We start from the raw sequence: 22851 nt of genomic DNA, 5'->3' as shown, positions 1-22851 counted from the left end.
TCCATGGCTGAGCCAGGACTTGAACCCTGATCTCCAGAGCTGTGGTCTGGTGCTCAAACAACTACTGTACACTGTGCTGGCTGGTACAGCCAGTAAAAAAAAACAAAAACCTAAAATTGCGGGTGGGGAGGGGAATACCATCCTTTCTTCTCCCAGCTGAGCATTTCATAATTTGGTCTCTGAGCCCACCTAAAGCAGACATTTGTGCTAATCTGCACCACACCATATCACACCCCTTCTTGTAGTTTATTGTGGCTTCTTTCTATTTTCCCATTCAAACATTTTTTGAGACAATGATTCTCAAATTTTGATCCTTTAGATGTTTTAAAGTTCAGGTCCTAGAACCCGTTATCATTGGGCAAGGTGTCTGGAGTTCTGGGAGTTGAAATCTAAAACCCTTCAAAGACCAAAGGTGGAGAGCTGTTGTTTTAAGGGAAAGCAGTGGACAGAGGGTGGGCTGAGAGACAAACAAAACTTTGTTGGCAGCAGCAGATTCCTTCTTCTTCTTCTACAGTCCCATTCCAACATCCCCACCATACCCACAAGTTGAAATATATTTTTAAAATCTCTGCCTAGAGTCCTAAACCAGGGTAATATTATGATTGAACAATATTAATATGATACAAGATATTTTCTTATTATTCTTGTTAAGATGCTTACCTGCTATTCTTTTCATCTTGTCTTCAGTTTCTTTAGCCAATTCCTCTGCCTCTCTTTTCAACTGATTAATTTTCTCTAAAGTTGCCAAAGGAAGGCCTTTAGTCTTGAATTTTTCTCGCAAGCTGACATATTCTTTTTTAAGATTAGCAAAATCCTGCAACAACAAGTAATGTATGTGACAATATTTTCCAAAGGGATGAGATTCTCATAATTTTATTTAATTATTCGGTTTGTTCATCGTATTCCTAACTAAAAGAATATACAGATTAAGGCTCCCAGAAATTGAAATAAATTGAAATAAATTAATTAACTTTCTTCTGGTAGGGGTGCAGCTTGTTTTAAGTATATCTACACAAAAAAGTTGCTGGAATCACATGAAGTCCACTCCATCCTACCAGCAGATAAAATTCCCAGTTTGGTTGTATAATAATCAATGCATTCTTCTTACGGCTGCATGGTAAGGTTTGCTGCAAAGTAAAAAATGTTGGGTGTTGTTCAAAGCTCTCAGTCCAGCAGGAAGACTCCCACTTTAAAATGTCCCAGTTTCTCTCTTCTCTCCCCACATTCCTCCCTTGTCCCCAGTTACTTCAGTTGCTGCAAAATGGAGGACAGGAGTGGCCACAAACTCTTTTCTTTCTGCTGCCTCCAGCACCTCCAGCCCTGCAAGACCTGGAAAGGGATGCTGAGTGTAAGTAGCACCTCACCCCCACCAGGGGCCAAAGTGGGCAGATGGAAAAGGCACCCTGGCTGGCAGGGTGTGGTGGTTGAGGGTGTTCTTGGGACAGACAGTGAATGACTGCCCCAGATGGGTCTTCACCCCTTCTGAGGTGTCACCCGGTGCAACTTGTGGTCCGCAACCCCAGCCACCACCTGTGACACACCTGAAAAAATTCAAACTATTTAAAATGAATCCATTACAATACAAAGGATAAAAATTGGGGAAACAGCATGTCATTAAAAATCATGCCAGTAAATTTATAAAGGCCTTCCAGGACATTGGGCTCCATCAATAAGATGAAGTCTGTATAGATATGGTCTTTCAGACAGCCTGGGCCCAAACTGTATAGGGCTTTGCAGGGCAGAACAAGCACTTTGAATTGAGCCCAAAAAGGGGGCAGCAGCCAGTGGAGCTTTGGCCAACAAGTGAGTTGTATGTTCTGTGGTTTTTAGTTGGTTTCTTACATTCTATTATCATGCTGAGCTGCCTTGAGAGCTTTTAAGGCAGTACTTTAAATCTACCAACTATCTTAATTCCACTAGGAAGACTTATAGTGCTAGAGATCCCACTGAGTTACTTTTAGGTAAATGTGCATATGATTACAGACTTACCTGCAATTAACTTTTTTATGAACTGGAGTCTAACAAGAGTAATTAAATGCATATTAATCATCATACTTTTATTTAGATTTAATCATACCTTCTGCTCACTCATGTGGCAGAGATGCATTACCTTATCAGTTGCCATAGCTTGATCTAGTGCTTTTTCTGCTTCTGATCCTGCATTTGCTACTTGTTTCCTATTCATCTGCATTTTAGTCTGTAGGGAGATAATTTCATCTTCCAGCTCTGATTGTTTTTCTGAAAAGTTTTGTAATTCAGCATCAGTTCTTTTTGTTTGGTTCCCAGTCTGCAAAGCAAAATCATCATCATCATCATCATCATCATCATCATCATCATCATCATCATCATCATCTTGTTTGTAAATTATTACTGAAATCTTGATGAAACAAGACCAAGTGCAGGGTAGAATCTCAGGCCTAAATGCAACTCCAGTATTTAGTGTCCCAGTTTGGCGAGAACAGTTCTGATTAATCATTTATTATCCTATTTTTACAGCTAATTTAAAATTATGTATCAATATATAATTTATATAATTTATAATTTAGGCCTCTTGCAAACAGGTTATTCCCCCAAAGTGTTCATTCTGTATGTTTTTGATCCATGTGTACTCATCAAAATTTCCAAGAGTTACTGGGACAAATAAGCATTACTGCTAAAGTTAAAAGATTCCTTATATGAATGCATTCCAGACAATGCTGCCAGATGAAATATAGGATGGAACTCCTATACAGTATCTTCAATAGTAGCATCAAAGAAGGAGTTTCTGCAGATTCTATTGTACTGAAGATTAATAATACAAAATAAAAAATGGGCATGTTTTTGTATAAAAGTAGGTATCTGGTTTACTTCCTGCCCCACTGAAACTCAAAACTGGATCAATTACTGTGATAAGGGCTGATATCTTAAACATCCTTTGAGAACCTCATATTTGTATCACTTTTTCGTAGTATAATGTCTGAAAAGTTATAGTACAGTGAACCAGAAGTGTTCTGCTGTTTTCTAATGTTGATATAAGAACATTTTTTAAAAGCTGGATTATTTCATATTTAGTTTAACTAAATTTGATGTTTAGTTTAGGCCAACTGAACTAAGAACAGGAATAGGAGATAATAAATATGTATCAAATATTTTTGTTTGCGCAAATGTAGGTTTCCAAAATGCCTCAGATTAATTGCAAAAATGTGAGGGTACCTCTGAGATTTTTGTTTTAGTTTCTGCTATTTTTCCATTTAACTTTGTTAAGTCATCTTTAGTTTGCCCTTGAATATTTTCAATTTCTTCTAAGTTCCTTATCAATTCATCAGGTGTTAGAAGAGCTTTTGTTACATTCCTAAGTGTACAAAAATATATCCATAATTATGATCAGCTTAAATGCCATTTGAGTTAGAAATGCATTCTCCAAATCACACTATTGTCCATCTCATTTCTTTCTTCTTCTTTTTTTGCTTTCTCCCCTTCCCTTCTTCTCCTTACATTCACCCTCCCTCCAAAAACAGGCAGAAAGATTTTCTATTGTTGTGTGCAGTTTCTAAACAGTTCAGAGCTCCTACAGAAGAAGGGACGATGGAGCCACCTACAGATTTTATGGAAAAATTAACCTCCCAGGTTTATTTCTGCTTATGACAGATTAGAAATGGTCAGTATATATAGTTTTTTGTGGGTTTTTCAAGCTATGTGGCCATGTTCCCGAAGAGTTTATTCCTGACGTTTTGCCACATAGAACATGGCCACATAGCCCAAAAAACCCACAAAAAAACTATGGATGCTGGCCATGAAAGCCTTTGACTTCACATTGGTCAATATACATTCCTATTCTCAATGAGGGGCACACATAAGAGTGTAGGAACTATAGGACTATTGCATTGATTTTGCACACAAGCAAGGCCATGCTCAAAATTCTGCCATATATGGAGTGAGAAATTCCAGAGGTGCAGGCTGGGTTCAGGAAGGGAAGAGACGCTAGGGATCAAATCTCAAAGATACAATTGATAATGGAGCACACCAGGGAATTCCAGAAGATCAGCGAATGCTTTATGTTGTTGTTGTGTGCGTTCAAAACATTTTCAACTTATGGCAACCCTAAGGTGAAGCTATCATTGGTTTTCTTGGCAAGATTTGTTCAGAGGAGATTTGCCATTTTCTTCCCCTGAAGTTTAAAGTATGTGACTTGCCCGCGGTCAGTGGGTTTCATGGCCAAGCTTGGAATCGAACCCTGGTCTCCAGAGCTAGCAAAGCCTTTGACTGAACAGATCATAAAAACTATGGATTGGTCTTAGAGAGCTGGGTATGCCAATGCATTTGATTGTCCTGATGCACAATCTGTATACAAGTCAAGAGGCTACATATATAAAGAAACAGAATGGTTCCCAATTGGAAAGGCAATTAGACAAGGATGCATCCTATCACCCTATTTGTTCAAGATACACAGATAATATCACACAAAAAGCAGGCTTAGATTCAGAGGAAGGAGGAGTAAAGATTGGAGGAAGGAGTATTAACAGTTTAAGCAGATGACACCAGAATACAAGCAGAAAATAAAGTTTTCTTTATTTACTACTAAGGAAAATCAAAGAGGAAAGTGTAAAGCCAGGTTTAATGTTGAACATTAAGAAAACTAAAATAATGACAATGGAGGAAATTCACAAATTCAATATAGATGATGAAGAAATTGGAATAGTCTTCCATATCTTGGATCAATCCTTGGCCAGAACAGACACTGCAGTCAAGAAATCAGGAGAAGAATAGAACTAGGATTAGGAAGGGCAGCTATGAAAGAACTAGACAAGATCCTAAATTTGGGTCTTTTTTCCATGAAGCATATAGTAAAAACTTAGATAGAGGGGAAAAAGATGACAGGCAAGAATGTCATTATCGGAGAACACCTTTAGAACATTGAGACGACTCAGGTAAAAAATTCACCCTCGTGGAAAAGATAGGAGAAAATATGTAGATATGTGACCCAGCATGGTATAGTTATTTCAATGTTGGACTAAGACTCTGGGAGACAAGGGTTCAAATCCTTGCTTAACTATGTAAACTCACTGAGTGACTGTGGGCAAGTTACATTCTCTCAGCCTCAGAGAAAGGCAATGGTAAGCCCCTCTGAAATAAATCTTCCAAGAAAACCCTATGATAGGGTCACCTTAGTCAGAAATGACTTGAAAGCACACAACAGTTATTGTAACCCTCCTTGAATCCCATTGTGGGACAAAGGCAGGATATAAATCCTATAAGTAAGTAAGTAAGTAAGTAAATATATATATAAATAAAACAATTTGATTGTACATTACAGTGTAAACATAATTTTCTATGACTTGGGCACCGATTTTGATATTACAGCAGAACACAGAGATTATTGTACTTACTCGGCTTTTTGTGCTTTTACCAGAAGGTTCTGTGCCTCTTCCATGTGCTTATTTAAGTCATTCACATAGGTTGAAGAATCATCACAGTGAGTCATAAGGTTCTTGAGTTTAAGAAGCACATTTGTTAGCTCATAGGGAGTCACTGGCAAGGTGATGCCCAGGACATAATTGGCTACTTTCTCTATGTCTTCTGGTGGGGCACTCTCCTCTTGGAAAAATGAAGGAAAATTTGTGTGAGTTGCCTGCTTTCATGCCCATAGCATAACTACTACGAGGCTGATATGCCAGCCAACAAAGACACAGAATGCTCATTAGCATTTTGCGGTGCACTGATTTATGTTTCTGGGTTTGTATGTTTTTGTTACCGCTGTTAATAAAATTGAATGTAAGTAAACAACAAAAGGTATCTGTATGACACTTGTATGAAATTTATCCTATGCAGAAAATTGCAATTTTAGAGAAGAATTTTGTGAGAGACTGTTGGGGGTAAATCACTCTTTCAGTAGCTTCACAGTCCTAATCCAAATTTTCTCCTTTTCAATAACCGCTATTAACATTTTAAAAGCCAAAAAGCAATTCCGTTCAGCACTCTTGAGCAGCGCATCTTGTGTGGGCCAAGAGAGGTAGATTAGGTAGAGGGACAAAGGAAGTTGGTTTAACAGACTGGAAATATTGTATGGCATTGTCCAGTGAGAGGTTCAACAACTCACAACAGAACCAGCCCCAGCACTAGTGAGTAGGGGTGGTCAACTGTGGCAGGTCTATGAGCTCTTTGCTTCTAGGAACCTCACGGGAGCACACTAGCTACCAAAAATGCTCCCCAAGCCTAGAGATTAACCAGAAAAAGGGAATATTTAGGGGTTGAACGTTGGTAAAAAGTTTAGGGGGCTGTTTATGACCAGGGAAAGCATTTGCCTACCTCTGAGGTACAGTAAGGCAGCTGCTTCACAAAGCAGATTTTGGATGTCATGAAAAGGCAGCAAATGGTCAGCTATTTACTTTGTTGTTATGGCATGTTTACTCCCAGTGATGGGAAGAGTGTGGGATTTACCACTTCATGTGTCAAAAATAATTTGGCTGGCTTTTGGTATCTGGAACCTTGGTGCTGGTTTATTTGCAGTTCTGCCTCAGGCAACAAAATGCCTTGGGTCACCTCTGGTCCCCAGAGCCACAGTTGGATAATAAACTCTCACTATAGAAAGTTTGTAACTTCACAGAACAATTAAATCTGGCCCGTGTGAAGCCATTTAAATTTTAAATAGCCCTGGCTGCTGCCCACATCATATTGTAAATCCCGGCTGGTCTTGTAACAATTTAAAGTTTAATGGTTAGCCCTGCCCTTTAAAAATGCCTGGATTCCTATGTTATATCGATTCAATTGCTGACATGTCCAAAAATCAATTGAGCAATTCTAGGGCTCTTTTACTTGCATTTTCATGCAAAAGTGTGAAAATACAGACCATTATAGTGCTATTGTTTCTTTTCATTACTGCTATTGCTTCTGCATTAGCCCTAGTATGATAATGTCATTATTCTATGAACATCTAGTTATGTTAAGGATGGAAGAATCAAAGAAGATTTTTTCAGAGTATTTACCTAAAAGTAGATATTTCCAGAGTATTTACCTAAAAGAAAATTCTTCAGTTTCTTGATGAGGGATTTGGTGTTTTCTCCTTCCATTTCTATTTGATTTCTACTTTTCTCCAGATCTCCATGTATCTGTGTGGCTTTCTTCTTGGTATCTTCAGTCATTCTCCTGATATTTCCAATCTATGAGTTTAAATAATGACCTGATTCTTTTAGAATTAACTTTTACTGGTTTGGCAGATTGCTTATACTAAAATGTATTTACTGTTGCTAATAATAATCCCATCAACATCCCCCAAAACACCCTCTGATTTCCAGGCCCATGTGGAACCTAAATTTTAACCAGAAACCATAAATGGAAAAACAAGATGAACAAATTTAAATCTTAGGAAATTATTTTTAGCACTTGGGTTTATCCCAAAGCAAACAAGTTTCCTTACCCTAGGGCTAGTCCTAACTAGAACCTGAACTTTAATCACTCTAGCATCTGGTTTAACATTTAAAATAATTATAAACCCAACAGCTTCCATAAGTAGTCTTCCAGGAATTATGGCTGCTGCATTCCCCCTACAGTGGCCTCCATTTATTATGTAATAAGGGAGGAACAACATGAGCAGAGGCTGGATTATGTGAAAAGAATTACTGTAGGAGTGAGACTAAGCAGCACAGAGATTAAAAGGGGGATTCTGTTGAGTAGTTTGCCTGCTCAAGACTGTGCCACACCAAGGGCCTATACAGACGAGCTGGATACCATGGGCCAACTCCAGGATATCTTGTCTATGGTTCTGACTCATTGCCACCCCCAGGCTGATGCAGCAACACCTGCCCATTGCTGTGCTGTGGCCCCAACACTGTGCGCCCCCTTATCTACCATGTCACATTCATTCTGAAGGGGCACTGGTTTCAACCACATGGCCAGGCAGTCCCCCCCCCAGTCATAGTTGCAATTGGGGCCTCCAGAGCAAATGCAGTAGCAGGTGAGGGGGCAGGCACCCATGTCTTCTGCTGGATGTCGTAGTGGAGTTTCCAGGAGACTCCATTGCAAATGGCTCATCTTGTTAGACCATGTTAAAGGTCTTTGAGACTGGGATGGTCCAGAACTGCAAGATCAGCATCCAGACTGGCTGACCCTAGCCTGGGGTATTGAATTATTTCCTACAAAGAAGATTATGCCAGGCTGGGGAAAACACAGGGCTATTGGCCTGTGCTTTCAGCTCCTAAAACTGCTGGGTAAATACCTAAAGAAGAACTTAGATTTGGATCGGAACATCTCAGCCAAACCCTGACTTTCACTTATATTTCCTAAGTGGTGGAAGTTAAGTCCAGACCTAAGGAAGGATTTGGATGCAGTAATCCTTCATCTTGCTTCTGGGTGCTCACTACTCCTAAGTCTCTCTCTCTCTCTCAGCCTTAGTTTGTTTTGTGTAAAATAGGGCAATACTGATCCATCCTGCAAACAAGATAAATACTGTAATCTCTTTACTCATCAAAAATGCTATATATGCAACAAAACTAACCTGAACCACACAGTTACAGTACCTTATTCTCAGATCCTTGTATTTGCTTGGTCAGGTTATTTACTAATACCGCTGTTTGACTGGCTTTTCCAATGGCATTTGTAGAAAGAGCGAGTGCTCCATTACAGCCTGGACCACCACAATGTTTTCCCTTCTGCTTATCTCGACATAAAGCTCCTCCACAGTCTGACACAACACAAGCCAAGTTTCCTGGTGCTCCACAAATCTGCATCAAAACATATACAGTATATTACTATAAGACATAGGCCCCATACAGACTGGCAACATAAAGCTGCTTTGGCTCACTTTGGAGGTATGCTGTTTAAACGATGCATGCATTCTAAGAGTCTGGAAGCCACGCCAAAGCCATGATCCAGTCCTAAGAACTGGAGCGCAGCTTTGGCACAGCTTCCAGACTCTTAGGACACATGCATCGTTTAAACAGCATACCTCCAAAGTGAGCCGAAGCAGCTTTATTTTGGCAGTCTGTATGGGGCCATAGTCTGTGCTCCTTCTGCCGTAAGAAAGCTGGTATGAATCAGCAGTATAGAACAAGTCCTTCAGTCTTTTTCTTTTTGCTAAGGTATATCCTGGATGTTTTTTCAAACCATCCCCTGATTGGGAATAAAATATTGCTGCTGGTGCTTGGAATTGCACTGAATAGTTTGGAACAACAGAAATGCTATCTAGTTATTTTTTTAAAAAAAGCCCTCTGTAAACTCCAGCAATTAAAGCAGCAACCAACAGCAACATTTACTCGTGTATAAGTCTAAAAATTTAGGTCAAAAAACTGACCCAAAAAACCCTGAGTCGGCTTATCCACAGGTCAATGTAAATACTGTATCTTAACTCATATTTAAAAGAAGGAACCATCCCCTGGTGAAAAGCAAGAGCATAATCTGTCCAGGAAGCACTTACCCTCTGTATTCCCTCATCTGTCCAGCCTTAAGATTAAGCACATAGTTATGTCTGTTGGAATTTTTAAAGTTCTTTGACAGTGTTTTACTTTGCTTCATCCTTTAGATCCTTTGCTATATGTCCCTAGGTTTTACCCTTGACTTATCCACAGGTCATAGCAAAATCCATAATTTTGGCCCCAAAACTTGCCCTCGATTTATACATGAGGTTGATCTATAGTTGAGTATATATGGTACTCTGTCTGGAGGATCTGCCTGCCTGACTCCAACACCTGGTTGTTAATAGGGTTATGAACTGTGCAGATGGTGTTTGACTACCACTGCCAGTGTTCCTCCACATTGATTAAGGTTGTTGGAGGACAACACAGTTCCTACTCCTGGTTTTAAGGGATGAAAAATAATTTTGTTTCAGTTGATTTTTTTTTTAAAAAAAATTACCAAAACATGCAACATTTTAATGTGGGAGATAGTAAAATCAACTGACTGCTCCTATATAATCAATGTTCACAAGGCTCACTGCAGCTCTTGTTTGTGGCTATGCTCCCATGAAATGGTCATGCTGGATGAGGATGATGGAAGTTACAGTGAAGCATCTCTGAAGGGCACCAAGGGAAAATTGGTTTTTGGTTTGCTTTTCTAACTTTTAAAATTTCTGTTCCATTTTACCAGGTTTCCAAAGGCACTAAATTCCCATTTCTTTTTTTAAAGTTTTGCTTTATTATATTACATGTTACAAAACAATAATCAAATTTATATGCTAACATACATATATTGACATACAATTATATTTGTCTTAAGCAAAGAGAGAAAACTAATAAGCAATAAACTTGTATCCCAACCATTACTATTGTTTTGTTTATCATATTTTTTAAAGTTTTACTATTTGTACTTCCATTGATAACATTTCTCTTGTGTGATTGTTTCTTGAAAGTTAATATGACTTCTGCTTAAAATTATAATCAGTTAACTTCAGTATTTCTATTGCTCTCTTAATTTCTCTAATCCCATTATTCTTATTATGAAAATTCTTCTATTCACCTATTTTTACAGTACTGTATTTAGTCACTATCTCCCATTCCTTCTCAATCTTTTCTTCACTAACAACCTATTTCTCAGGGCAACCTCCACCATTTAAAAAAAATTAAAAAAATCACACATATGATGTCACACCTGAATTGCTACTAGTATACTATATCTTATTATTAATGAATTAGTTGATGGCAGAGTGTCTTTACTCTGGGCCATAAAGGTGCAATTGATTCACTAACTAATAATCTTACCTTCTCATTTAAATGTTGTATATCTGAAGTACTGAACATCTTCAGCCGATCCAGTGCAATGCTTTTCTGTGTGGCAAAATCTTCTAGCATGGCAACTATAGTACTCCTGGTTTTCTCTCCATGTGTTAAGACAGACTTTGTTCCGCTGATTCTCTCTCCAGCAGACAACATTATTCGGTAATAATTCCTTATTTTGTTGAGCAAATCTGAATTAAATAACATAGTTATTTAAAGGAAGCAACAGCTAACATATATCCACCTCAGATACTTAGGATGAGACCCACTGTAGGTTGTTCTCTAAGAAGGATTGCATTTAATTAACTCAACAAGGGGAAAGGAGAAGTGGAATCTTGCCCTTCCCACTAGGTTCAGGCAAAAGCAAATTGCTGCAGCCTCTCCTAGCTTCTTTTCACCCTCTTGAACACATTCTGATTAGCCATAAGCGTTTTGGTTTTCATATATGAAATGATGGAAGATGTGAAGCATATGTGATACTACACAATACTTGGTGTGTTTATTTTGCTTTTACTGTTGATGGCTACTGTACCAAAAAATTCTGCTGGGAACATAGTGTGTGTGGATTTGTTAGCCCTCTTCTCGCTGCTACACTTCTGATTAAAACTGTGGTGTCATCCTTCCCAGTACTAGCCTCAGAATTAAAGTTCAATTTCCCAGCAATTTCCATCCAAACCTTTAGCACAGAATAAATGTTACATGCTAGCATTAATTGTACTATGCACAATTATACCATTTACTTATTTCAGCCTATTTTATAGTCAACCTTCCTCTTGTCAGGGAACTCAAGGTGGCTAGACCAGACTCAGGCTGCATAGCTTCATGCAAGATGGCTGCATCACATGTCCTAAGAGTGTGCCTTGCGACTAGAGAATTCCATATCTTGACAGGATTGTCAAACTTAATGACTCTGAATATTGTTTGATACATACTTGAACAATCCTGCAATCTTTTGGAAACAATATTGGGATATATGTCTAAGTTATATGAGATTTTTCTTACATGCAGGTATATACCTAAATACAAAACAACAGCATGACTCAAATATGAAAGAAGAGCTGCATTCCACTGCCAGTATATTCATGAATTAAAAATGGGCCCAGATTTGGCCTTCACTCATACAGTTGGATTATGAATACATGGACTCAGTCATCCATGGCTTGAAAATATTTTTTTTAATTCTAAAAAGAAAACCATGATTTTGCCACTTTATATGGGACCTCATTTTAGTAGCCCATTGTATATAATGGGACATGGCTCCAAACACATTTTTCAAATGTTAAGAAACCTGACAAGAAAAATCTTTGAATGACAAGAATCTTTGCTGTTTGGGACTTATTCTGTGCAAAATGTGCATGTGGTTGCATTGCATAGAAAGCAGCATTATCTGTGCAGGAATTAATATTTCTGCATTGAAATATTAATTCCTACACAGAACATCCTTCTTTCTGCATAGAAAATGCTGTAATTGGGGATTTATTCTGCATAAAATTCACACATGGTTGATTTGTATAAAAAAACAGAATTTTTCTGCACAGGAATTAATATTTCTGTATTGAAATATTATTTTTCGCATTGAAAATGCTGTTTTCTGTGTAAAAGAACCACGTGCAAATTTTGCACAGAATGAATCCCAAAGTGCAAATTGCGTTCAAAAACTGAATGGATTTGGAATAATTTCTGACAGTGGGAAGTAAACTGCTGAAATTTCTCATTGCTACCTTTGAGACGAAACTTAGCGATAATGATCAGAATTGTACTGATGTCCTAAAACACCACTGCTTTGTGAAGTGGAGGACTGAACCTTTCTCCATAAGTAATGCAAGTTATTCAACATGGCTAGAAATCAAGTTTCTAACATCAACACATTTTGCATGCCTCCCTTCAAAGTTAAATTTTAAAGGTCTAAAACCTCTGCACTGTAAGATTTCCCTTTCTATTTTAATGTTATAATAATTCTTGGCCTTACCTTGGAAGTGCATGTAATTAATTCTGTGATGCAGTTCAGTTTTCTTTTGTAGAGTTTCAGACAGATGATCAGCATCTGTCCTTATGTCTTCTATTATCTTACTGAGGTCAGGAAACTGATCCAAAAAGTCAGGTTGCAGATACATTTGTGAAACCTTCTGTCTAAAAAGAACATCAGCAGTAGTCGTCTAAGAGGTAATGTTCAGATTCAGAATAAAGGCATTTTTACCTAGATTTAGCATTTGATTGATGTGCAATCAATTTTAACCAGTGCATTGTGTGCATTAGTTTTCATTTATCTACTTTATCTACTTAAAATCCACCTGCAACTTTTTACCAGAATACTGGGCCTAAAATACAAAGGTTGTTTTTTAAGACCTTTCCTGCCTAGAGCTAATATTTCTAACCATGGGCTGCAGCGTTTCCCATATGATGTTGGGTGTTTATGCTGGGCCTGAGTCTTTGGCAAAGCGTTTCTTTCAGCTATTTCACTTGCTTATGCTAATTTCTCCATAATTTGTTTTGTGTAACGAATGAGCAACAAAGATACAGAATAAGCAAAAGACTCTGTGAAAGTGACTTTTTCTGTTCACACTACTGATCAAGTCACCCCTTTGTGTTTCAGACTGGGTGAAAGTGGCTGAAGTACAGTAATAACTGAAGTTATTAGAGCTTGGAAATAACATGTTTCGAATAACACAGTTGACCTCTAACAAGTTAGGGCCCGAACAGACAGGCCAAAATAAAACTGCTTCGGGTCACTTTGGAGATATGCTGTTTAAATGATGCATGCATCCTAAGAGGCCAGAAGCTGCATCAAAGCCATGCAGCCTAAGGACTGGAGCACAGCTTTGGCACAGCTTCTGGCCTCTTAAGATGCGCATGCCATTTAAACAGCAGACCTCCAAAGTGACCCGAAGCAGCTTTATTTTGGCCTGTCTGTTTGGGCCCTTACTCTCCCTTGGCAATGAACTCATTATGAAGTAACATTTCAAAAGTAACATAACAGGGAAAGATGTTACACTATTGGTGTAACCAATTATGGTTTCTCGCTGCTTGTAAAAGTTGTTTTTAAAGAAGATTTTAGCCATTTTAGAGACATTTTACATGACTGTTTCAATTTGTAACATCTTATCAATCCTAATGTAGTTTTAAAAATACAAGTGTAAAACTGCTAGTGCATTCACTTTACTCGCTTTTAGACACTGTACAGTGCTCCCTCGGGTTACGAAATTAATTCGTTCCGCGGCTAATTTCGTAACCCGAAAAACCTTCGTAACCTGAATTGCCATAGGCGCTAATGGAAAAAAAGCCGCGGCTCTGCCGCGGCTCCATTGAAAATAGCGCCGAGGTTTTTTCGTAACCCGAAAAAACCTTCGTAAGCCGAAACAATAAATCCCTATGGGATTTTTTCGTATCCCGAAAAATTCGTAAGCTGGGTAATTCGTATCCCGGGGTACCACTGTAATAAGTAATTGCAATAAACTGTTTCTCAAACATGATAATGTGTAATAAGGATGATTTTTTTAAAAATTACTTTCCAACTTCAAATATTTTTATGGCATGAGGGCAAGGCCCTTGGCATCAGGAACTCAGTGGGGCTCAGCTGTGAAGCCTTTGTGGGTGGAATATAGACTCCAGGCAGGCTTCTGGTTGCCTAAGCCTATATCCTGACCAGGCCTAGAGTAAATATTTGGAACTGCAATTGTCTTACATGACAACCAAGACCCTTTTTGCATGAGAAAAGAAAGCTGAAACAGAGCAGGAGACTAGCAGCTTTATCTGTGCCTCTCTGCATGCTGTAACACAACTTCTGTTCTCTTCCCAAGTTAGATGGTAAAAAACCATGCCTTCTGTTAAATGGACACTTTTACTATTGTTTCCATTGGGAAGAAAATGAAAGTGCTACAACGTCTTGTGTAGAGGCACAGAGAAAGCCACTACTCTCTTGCTCCATTTCAGCTGTTTTTTCCTCATGCAATAAAGCTCCAAGCTACATTCTGTTATGTGGAACCAATTATACTAAATGTAAATCTTACCGAATGTGGTCATGATCCTTTTTAATGTCTGAGAGCATCTCTGATGACAGAAAAGGGCTTTTTAAAATTCTTTCTATTTCAGAAATTGTATTTTCATGGCCTTTGATGTCTACATCACAGCCTGGCACTATGTTCGTCTTGTCTCCTAGTGTTGCAGCAAATCTCATTAATGTTTGAATTTTATGAGATAGGGAAGTCACTACATTATCCCACTGATCAAAACAGATGTGACAGCGGGAACAGGATGGAAAGTCCTGGTCATAACCCCTCGCACATTGGTCACAGAATCTTCCAGTGACCCCAACACGGCAGTTGCACGCTCCAGTGTCTTTATCACACTCGGGCTTCAGGGTTCCATCCTTGTGACATTTGCAATCTGTGGGGACAAAAACAAGAGGGTGTAATGTTTGTTATTATGCTACAAGAAACAAGGGAAAGTTTTTGCCCAGTTAAAGCAATAATTTCAATCTCTATTAAAACAGGTTATATTATATTTAAAACGGTAATTTCAGGATTTTTATTTGCTATTACTATTTTTGTAATTGTTATTATGTTGCATCTTACAAATGTCTACTCACAAAGACAGTGGTTCTGAGGATCACCAAAATAGTTTTCATCACATATATCACAACGTCTTCCAGTGTAGCCCAATTTACATGAACACTGACCTGTAACCTGTAAAGAGTCTACAGTTAAGAAGTTGGATGAATTGTTTTTCTGTCTTTTCTGCAAATACATTTCGTTTAATTAAACTGTTCACTTATTTCTCAAAATATGTTTTGCCTAGTTAAACTGTTGATTTATTTGTATGCAGACAGTTATTTTCTCTTCTTGTTCTGTCACCTAATAACCTGGAAGATTTGGGGACAAAACAGATGGCCACTTTGCGGCAGCTTCCCAGCAGCTTGGGGACGTTTCATTTAGATGATGCACATCGTCAAGCCGGCAGAAAGCCGCCATGAAGCTACCTGCCTGACCACATGGTGGGCAGCTTTGCGGCTCTCCAGCGGTGTGGCAGTTATATGTCGCATGCTGCAGGAGCACTGCAAAATCATGGCAGCGGCGGACAAGCTGACGTTTTGCCAACTCAAAAGAGAGCGGCTTTCTGCTGCTTCTTTTTGCGCTGGCAAACAGCTGGATTGGGAGAATGGCATGTGGTTGCTGTGGCCCCAACCTGGCATTCAGAGAGGCAGTGTCAAGCCGCCCCTTTAGGGCCGTTTGTTTCGGCCCTTGCTTTAGCTTTGTGTTTTCACCCACAAGTTAGTGCAATTAATTATTTCTTTTTTGACTTAGAATTTAGATACAATCCACTCATATTGTTACACACAGACACACATATATCTGTTTCAACAAAATGTGGCAATGATAGCAGCTCTTTTCCCACACAGTCCCTTGTGAGCATCCCTGTTGAATAATTTTGCAGAGGCAAGTCACTCCACAGTGATGGTGCTGGCCAGCTTCCAAAGACTATCGCTGGGAAGGCAGCCACCCACCATCGCTGTGTTTTGCTGCAAACGGTAAGAGGTGGATTTGTGTGGAATTCAGGACTAGAATATTCAGGGAGCAGCCTGGAATAGTCTAGCAAATCTAGAGGAGTCCACAGTTTAAAGCAATTAGATTATATAGGGGTCCTTTCACACCATATAATCACAGTGCTGTGCTTCCACTTTAACTGGAAGGGGAAAATGGTATGGGATCCTATGGTTTGTAGTTTGGTGAGAGACTAGAGCTCTATGGCAGACAGTTCCAAATATACCTGTCAGGGTTCTGTAGGACTGAACTATGGCTTTTAAAGAGGAAGCATAGACTTCCTCTTTAGCCCTCCGTATCCATAGATTTTTTTACCCACATATTCAAGCATCCATGGCTTGAAAATATTTACAAATATATAAATTCCAAAAAGCAAAAGTTGACTTTGCCATTTTATATAAGGGACACCATTTTGCTATGCCATTGTATTTAATGGGATGTGAGCATCCACAGATTTTGATATTCACTGGGCATCATGGAACCAAAGCCCAGTGGATACCCAGGGCTCACTTATTACTTATGTAATATGAAGGGGTCTCAAGTCTTATAACATACCTTTTAATGGCTTTTTGTGCACAGACAATACTCAAAAAGTTCTCTCTCGTGCAAGAGCCACTTCCTTGTGGAATCACATGTCCCTTACAAGTATATATGTGCATGAATCAGGTTAAGCATATAACAGGTGCCTCAAGTATAGGGGTGCTTGATATACATGCACAGACTGTACACACACACACACACACACACACACACACACAGAGTCCATAGTTACGAGAATGCACCATACAGTTGTGGGTACTCCAACAGTAAATGTGGATAAGGCAGTGATGTAACTGATTATTATTGGTCCATGAAAAGCACTTTTTTCTGAGATTAAGCTCTTTAGATGGCATTCACCCTTTTGCTTTATTGTGTCCAGACCACTTGTTGTTTTTCATTTTGCTTTGCTCCTTATTATTCCAATACAAATATTAATGGATCTTTCCGACACATACTTGCTGTCCCTTCTTGTTGTAGGACTGGGTTGGATGAAATTCTTTTAAAAACTATAACTTAATATACTGGTAATTAATTAAATAATCTTGCCTGATCACACAAGTTATTTTGGGAATGCTTTGGATTGCAATCACAGGCATGGCATCCGATTCCCTGAATCATGTTCCAATAGCCAGGAGCACACTGGTCACACTTGGAGCCTATCACATTAGGCAAGCAAGGGCATACTCCGGTTGACTGGTCACACAAACAAAGGCCATCGCTGGATACACATTCTGTTGGGTCCACACCCAAAAGGTTACAGTTACATTCTGAAAAAGATAGGAGATATAAAAACAATTGACATTCTGCTAACACAAGAGTGGGAATCGTGTGGCCCTCTGAATGCTGTTGTACTGCAACTCTCAGCAGCCTTAGCACAACCAGCAGCAAGCAATTTTGGAAGCTAGAATCCATCTATGCTTATCAGGCTCAATGATTCCTCCCCTATACCAGCATTTTAAATTAACATAGATATGGAGGTAAATTTAGGTGTGGCTTTTTTTCTCAGCTGAATCTCTGTCTGTGTCTAACTGCTCTGTGATTCCAGTGGAATAGGGCTAGAGAACATGTGGCTATAGTAACATCATTCCACTTTAACTGCAATTGCAACCATCTTATGGGACCCTGGGATCTGTAGTTTAGGGAAGACCTTTTGGAATTATCAGCCAAAATGATCTAGTGCCTCACCAAGCTATGAATCCCAGGATTCTGCAGGATGTTACTACAATTCCCATGACTGCTTAGTACTGTCTACACTGGATAGATGAACATCCAACAACATATTAGGGGAGGTCATACATGTTCTCCACACCTGCAATAAAGACAGGCAGTACCCCTTTCTGGATGGGTTTTCAGGATTGTAGCTCCTGCTGTTTTCTTTACATACTTTAGGTCCCATATTTTTCAGCTGGTTGTCCCCCAGCTTCACTTTACTAAACCTTTCTCTATTTCTTTCTCTCTTTGCCCAACGCTGTATCTCTACATGGTTTACATGGTATACTCAGATATCTTGTTGAAATCTCAAGTATAATCAAGGCATGCCGGTTAAAGAGGTGTCAAACTGCATTAATTCAGCAGTGTGGCAGAGGCCTGAGAAACACGGTCACTGTACGTCAAAGGTGATTTGATGGCAAATAACAACAACAAGTCATATAATATATAATACTTTCTCCATAATATGCTTGCCATTCTGGACAAATATATTAGAACTACTGTAGTTTGGAAGAATATATTCTCTGCTGTCTCCTTAAAGTCTGTAAATAACAGGGTATGGAATGGCACTTTAGAAGAACTTTACAGCTGCATGTGTGCAAATTATATCATATTTAATATACATGTTTTATTTTAAGCTTTATAATTATTATGCCTTGAATATTTTGTTATGGGTAGGGTGTTTAACAATGATTATTTCACTTATCTCCAGAGTTGGGTATTTCTCTCTACATGTTTCCTTCTCGATCAAAGATGAAAGGAGAAGTATTTAGAAGAAAAGAGGGGTATTTAAAATTATCAGACAGAGACTCTAGTGCCTTACCAGAATACCAATCCCAGGATTACACAGAATGTTGCCATGATAGTTAAAGGGTGCTATACTACTATAATTGTGTAATGTGAAGCTCCCCCTCCTTTCTTTAAATCCATTCTTTAAATCCAAACAAAACATTCAGGTTATACAAATAAATAAATAAATTCCTGTGACCACAATAAATTAAACTAAAGATGAGAGTCCATGCTAATTCTATTCATGTGCAGAATTTATTCTGCTTGTTCAGTTTTTTCTCCCCAGTGTTCAATTTTACACCTGTAAGCAATAGACACTGGCCACTTACTTCTACAGTTCCTCAGAAGTGCAGATCCAAAATAGCCAGGTTTACAGAACTGGCAGTTTGGTCCATGAGTGTCATGTAAACATTGTAAGCACACTCCAGTATCCTTGTCACATGAGCCTGGATCTTCTTCATCAATATTGTTATTGCATGAGCATGGAAGACATTGGCCTGCTGCTTTTGGATTGCCATAGAACCCACTGGGACAGTCATCACACTGATTACCTAACAAAACAAAGGTCACACACAGTCATAAAATTGTCATTTCAGCCATCTAGTACACCCATGGGTACCTCCGTGGTCGAGAGCAGCACTGCTTCCTGGGTGCTATTTGCAGAGAAAAAGCCGATCCTCGTATGGTTAAAGCCTCCCCATCCATTCCTGCCTTCTTGATCAGAACTACTCTCTGTTTTATAGACAATAGCAATGCAAACACTCTTGTTTAACTACCCATGTTGACATACATTTTTACATGCTTACTGAGAAGTAAAACATAAAGCCAAGGGCAAAGAACTCAAACGCAAAAGCAAACATATTTTGCAGTGTTATACTTGCTATGTATATACACTTGTCCCTCCATATTCGCTAGGGTTAGGGGCACAAGACCTCTGTGAATATGGAAAAAATGCAAATAACAAAAACATCATATTTTTACATGAGAGGACACCTCTCTAGGAAGCAGCGAGAAACCATAATTGGTTACACCAATAGTGTAACATCTTTCCCTGTTATGTTACTTTTGAAATGTTACTTCATAATGAGTTCATTGCCAAGGGAGAGTAAGGGCCCAAACAGACAGGCCAAAATAAAGCTGTTTCGGGTCACTTTGGAGGTCTGCTGTTTAAATGACACACGCATCTTAAGAGGTCAGAAGCTGTGCCAAAGCTGTGCTCCAGTCCTTAGGACTGGAGCTTTATAAATAAAGCTTAATAATAATAACAATAATAATAATAATAATACAGTGGTACCCCAGGATACGAAATGACCGCGTTACGAAATTTCCGGGATACGAAAAAATTAGATAGGAAAAAACTGTTTCGGGTTACGTTTTTTTTTTTCGGCTTACGAAAAAAATTTGGTGCTTTTCGGCGCTTTTTCGCACGAAATCGCGGCTTTCCAGCGCTAGCGGCTATGGCTTTTTCGGGTTGCGAAATCTTTCGGGTTACGAACGGCGCCGCAGAACGAATTAAATTCGTAACCCGGGGTACCACTGTAATAATAATAATAATAATAATAGTGACACAGCAGCTACACATTGTCGTGTGATATGTATTGCCAAAGCCATTTTTTTGGGGGGGGAGTTGTCTAATTGTGGTTAAAAAGCCGCATGAAGTAATCTCTTCCATCAGTTTTTGACTGTTCCAGCCCTCAATGGGAATGTCATACAATGTCCCGCCATTTCCTTTTTACAACTACCCATGTCATTTCTCAGCTCTGTTGCATGTTCTCCCTATGTCAGCTTGTAAATCAAGGGCATGGGGTGCCATTTCTCATTTTTCAGTTATTACTCATAACTTGAGAAAAACTTTACTGCTTATAGGCCTTGCCAGTTACAAAGAAGACATGAAGATTGTTTCATTTTATAAAACTATTAGGCAAAATAAGTGAACTAACACAACCTTTAAAAAGAAGACGAAAGAAATGCAGTTGAACAGACAGCGTAAGCATGGATTGAGATCTTCCCCAGCCTTTGACAGCAGAACACTAAAATGATGGAATTCTTAAAAGAGAGAAAGTCTCTTACCTGAGTAGCCAGGCAAACAGTTGCAGATTAGTTGCATGGTCCAAGGATCTTGGTAACAGGAATCTGCAAAGTACCTATTGCTTGTAGGGGAATCTGGGCACATGCATGGACGACATGGCTCCCTTTTGAGGGGATTTCCGTAGTAGCCATCAATACATCTGCCAAAAGCATAATGAAAATATTTTAAAATAATGGGCACCTCCAGATGGGAAAAAAGTCTCAGGGAATGCCAGCTTTTATTCCTGCACAAACAAATTTTATTTTGGAGATCCATTTGACATTTTCTTCAAGACAACATACCAGGGAGCTCCTGACATTACTGAAGACTTTTCCCACTCCCCAAATCAGATTAAATTAACCCAGTAATTTCAAAAGGAAATGTATCAGTTACACAGCTTTTATTTCCAGGACATAGATTCAACAGAGACCAAACAAGGGAATGCACAGGTACAATTAATATAAAAAGAATTGGAAAGTATTGCTGTTTTGAGCCACTCTGTTTGACTCCCTCTTTCACCCCCCCATTTTTCCTGTCCCCTCTTTCTGTGGCTGCATATGACCAAATGTGCAAGCACAAATGCAGCACAAAGTCCATTGTTGGGAATGGAAGGTTTTGGTGTATCTCTCATTTCCCCATTGAGGCCTTCACATAATTTTATCCTTAGTAAAACCCAATATTTTTGCAATTTTTCATCCCAATAATTTAAACATGTATATTGTAATGAATGAGCATATACTAAGAAGCTCTCTACCTCTACCAATACCTTTCACAGTTGTCTCCAGTTGTAAATTCTCTGCAGTCTAAGCACTCTCCAGTCTGGGGATCACAAAGTTCTGCAAAGCCATTGCAAGGACAAGGCCGACAATGGGGAAATCCAAAGTATCCAGCTAAGCAGCGATTGCACTGTCGACCATCTACTTCTGAGCGGCACAAACACTGCCCTGTTACCTGGTCACATAGTGCACTTACTGATCCTTGAGGATGACAATCACATGCTTGGTGGGGGAAAATAGAGATGGTAGTTCAGATGACATATTATTTAGCTACCCAGTTATAACACCCCAGTTATCTTTGTAGCTCTCTCTTGCTCTTTTGTTTGACTATTCAAGCCTACATACAGTCCTACTTGACTTTAAACCCATGTCACATCCTGTCAGGCCTAATTCAGTTTTACAGATAAAGGAATGAGGGTGTGAAATAATTATTCATTCTTTACATTCATGTCTGAGACGTAGGTTTGTGAGTCTGGAATATAAGTATGGAAAGGAATGTTGTAGCACCTTTGAAACTAAATGAACCAAAGACATTGTAGCATAAGCTTTTGTAGGCATGGTCTACTTCGTCAGATGCATCTATGAAAGCTTATGCTGCAACATCTTTCACTCAATCTCGAAGCTGCTACAAGATACTCTCGCGTGTTTTTTTATTTTTATTTTTTATTTATTTATTGTATTTATACCCTGCTATTTAAAATGCTCTCAGAGCAGTTTACAAATTGATAATTAGACAATCCCCTGCCCTCAGGATGACAATTTAAAGACAGGACCCACAAGAAAGGGGGATGGCAGTGGAGGAGGAGATCAAGTCCAGCAGAAACTGCCTCTTATTTTCTCCCTCTGAGGCCAGGATGATAGCAGTTGGAGTGGAAGGAGGTCCATTGTGAGATTTCAGTTCAAAGAAAGATAGGTCATAGTGGCAGGAAAAGTGTAATCATCATCATCATCATCATCATCATCATCATCATCATCATCTGCTAAACTATAAAGAACAACAGCCCCAGCTTAAAATGAGAGCAGATTACTACTTACAGAGACAACCTTGGGACCCAAAGCTATGGCTTCCAGCAGAGCATTTATCACAACAGCGGCCTATGACATTTGGTTTGCATTGACATTGGCCTCCAAGTTTCTCACAATTAGAGTTCATTGAACCTTGTGGATGACACCTGCAAGCTTTGTAAAGAAACACAGATTCTGTAATTTCATAGAACTGGAAAAACAGATGCCACCATCAAATTCTATAT

At 39.0% G+C, this 22851-nt stretch overlaps 1 protein-coding gene across 6 annotated transcripts in view; it reads right to left on the bottom strand.

The window, feature by feature from the left end:
• LAMB4 (laminin subunit beta 4) overlaps positions 1-22851 on the bottom strand; it is a 59496-nt gene that overhangs the window by 1683 nt on the left and 34962 nt on the right. For 4 of the 6 annotated variants that reach the window (XM_042470728.1, XM_042470730.1, XM_042470732.1 and 1 more), the window contains 15 exons: positions 22637-22780; positions 21592-21823; positions 20828-20985; positions 19087-19308; positions 17306-17526; positions 15268-15364; positions 14690-15065; positions 12652-12812; positions 10668-10873; positions 8493-8696; positions 6992-7136; positions 5367-5574; positions 3193-3331; positions 2111-2287; positions 661-814 (listed from right to left, as the gene is read on the bottom strand). In XM_042470728.1, the coding sequence (XP_042326662.1) occupies positions 661-814; positions 2111-2287; positions 3193-3331; positions 5367-5574; positions 6992-7136; positions 8493-8696; positions 10668-10873; positions 12652-12812; positions 14690-15065; positions 15268-15364; positions 17306-17526; positions 19087-19308; positions 20828-20985; positions 21592-21823; positions 22637-22780 (2844 nt within the window). Of the gene's footprint in view, positions 1-660; positions 815-2110; positions 2288-3192; positions 3332-5366; positions 5575-6962; positions 7137-8492; positions 8697-10667; positions 10874-12651; positions 12813-14689; positions 15066-15267; positions 15365-17305; positions 17527-19086; positions 19309-20827; positions 20986-21591; positions 21824-22636; positions 22781-22851 lie in introns of those variants that run through there. The other 2 variants (XR_006104289.1, XM_042470731.1) reach the window with 2 other exon arrangements.

The sequence above is a fragment of the Sceloporus undulatus genome, chromosome 5 (genome assembly GCF_019175285.1).
Source record: "Sceloporus undulatus isolate JIND9_A2432 ecotype Alabama chromosome 5, SceUnd_v1.1, whole genome shotgun sequence".
Lineage (NCBI taxonomy): Eukaryota > Metazoa > Chordata > Lepidosauria > Squamata > Phrynosomatidae > Sceloporus > Sceloporus undulatus.
This window is presented reverse-complemented; position numbering and strand designations above follow the sequence as displayed.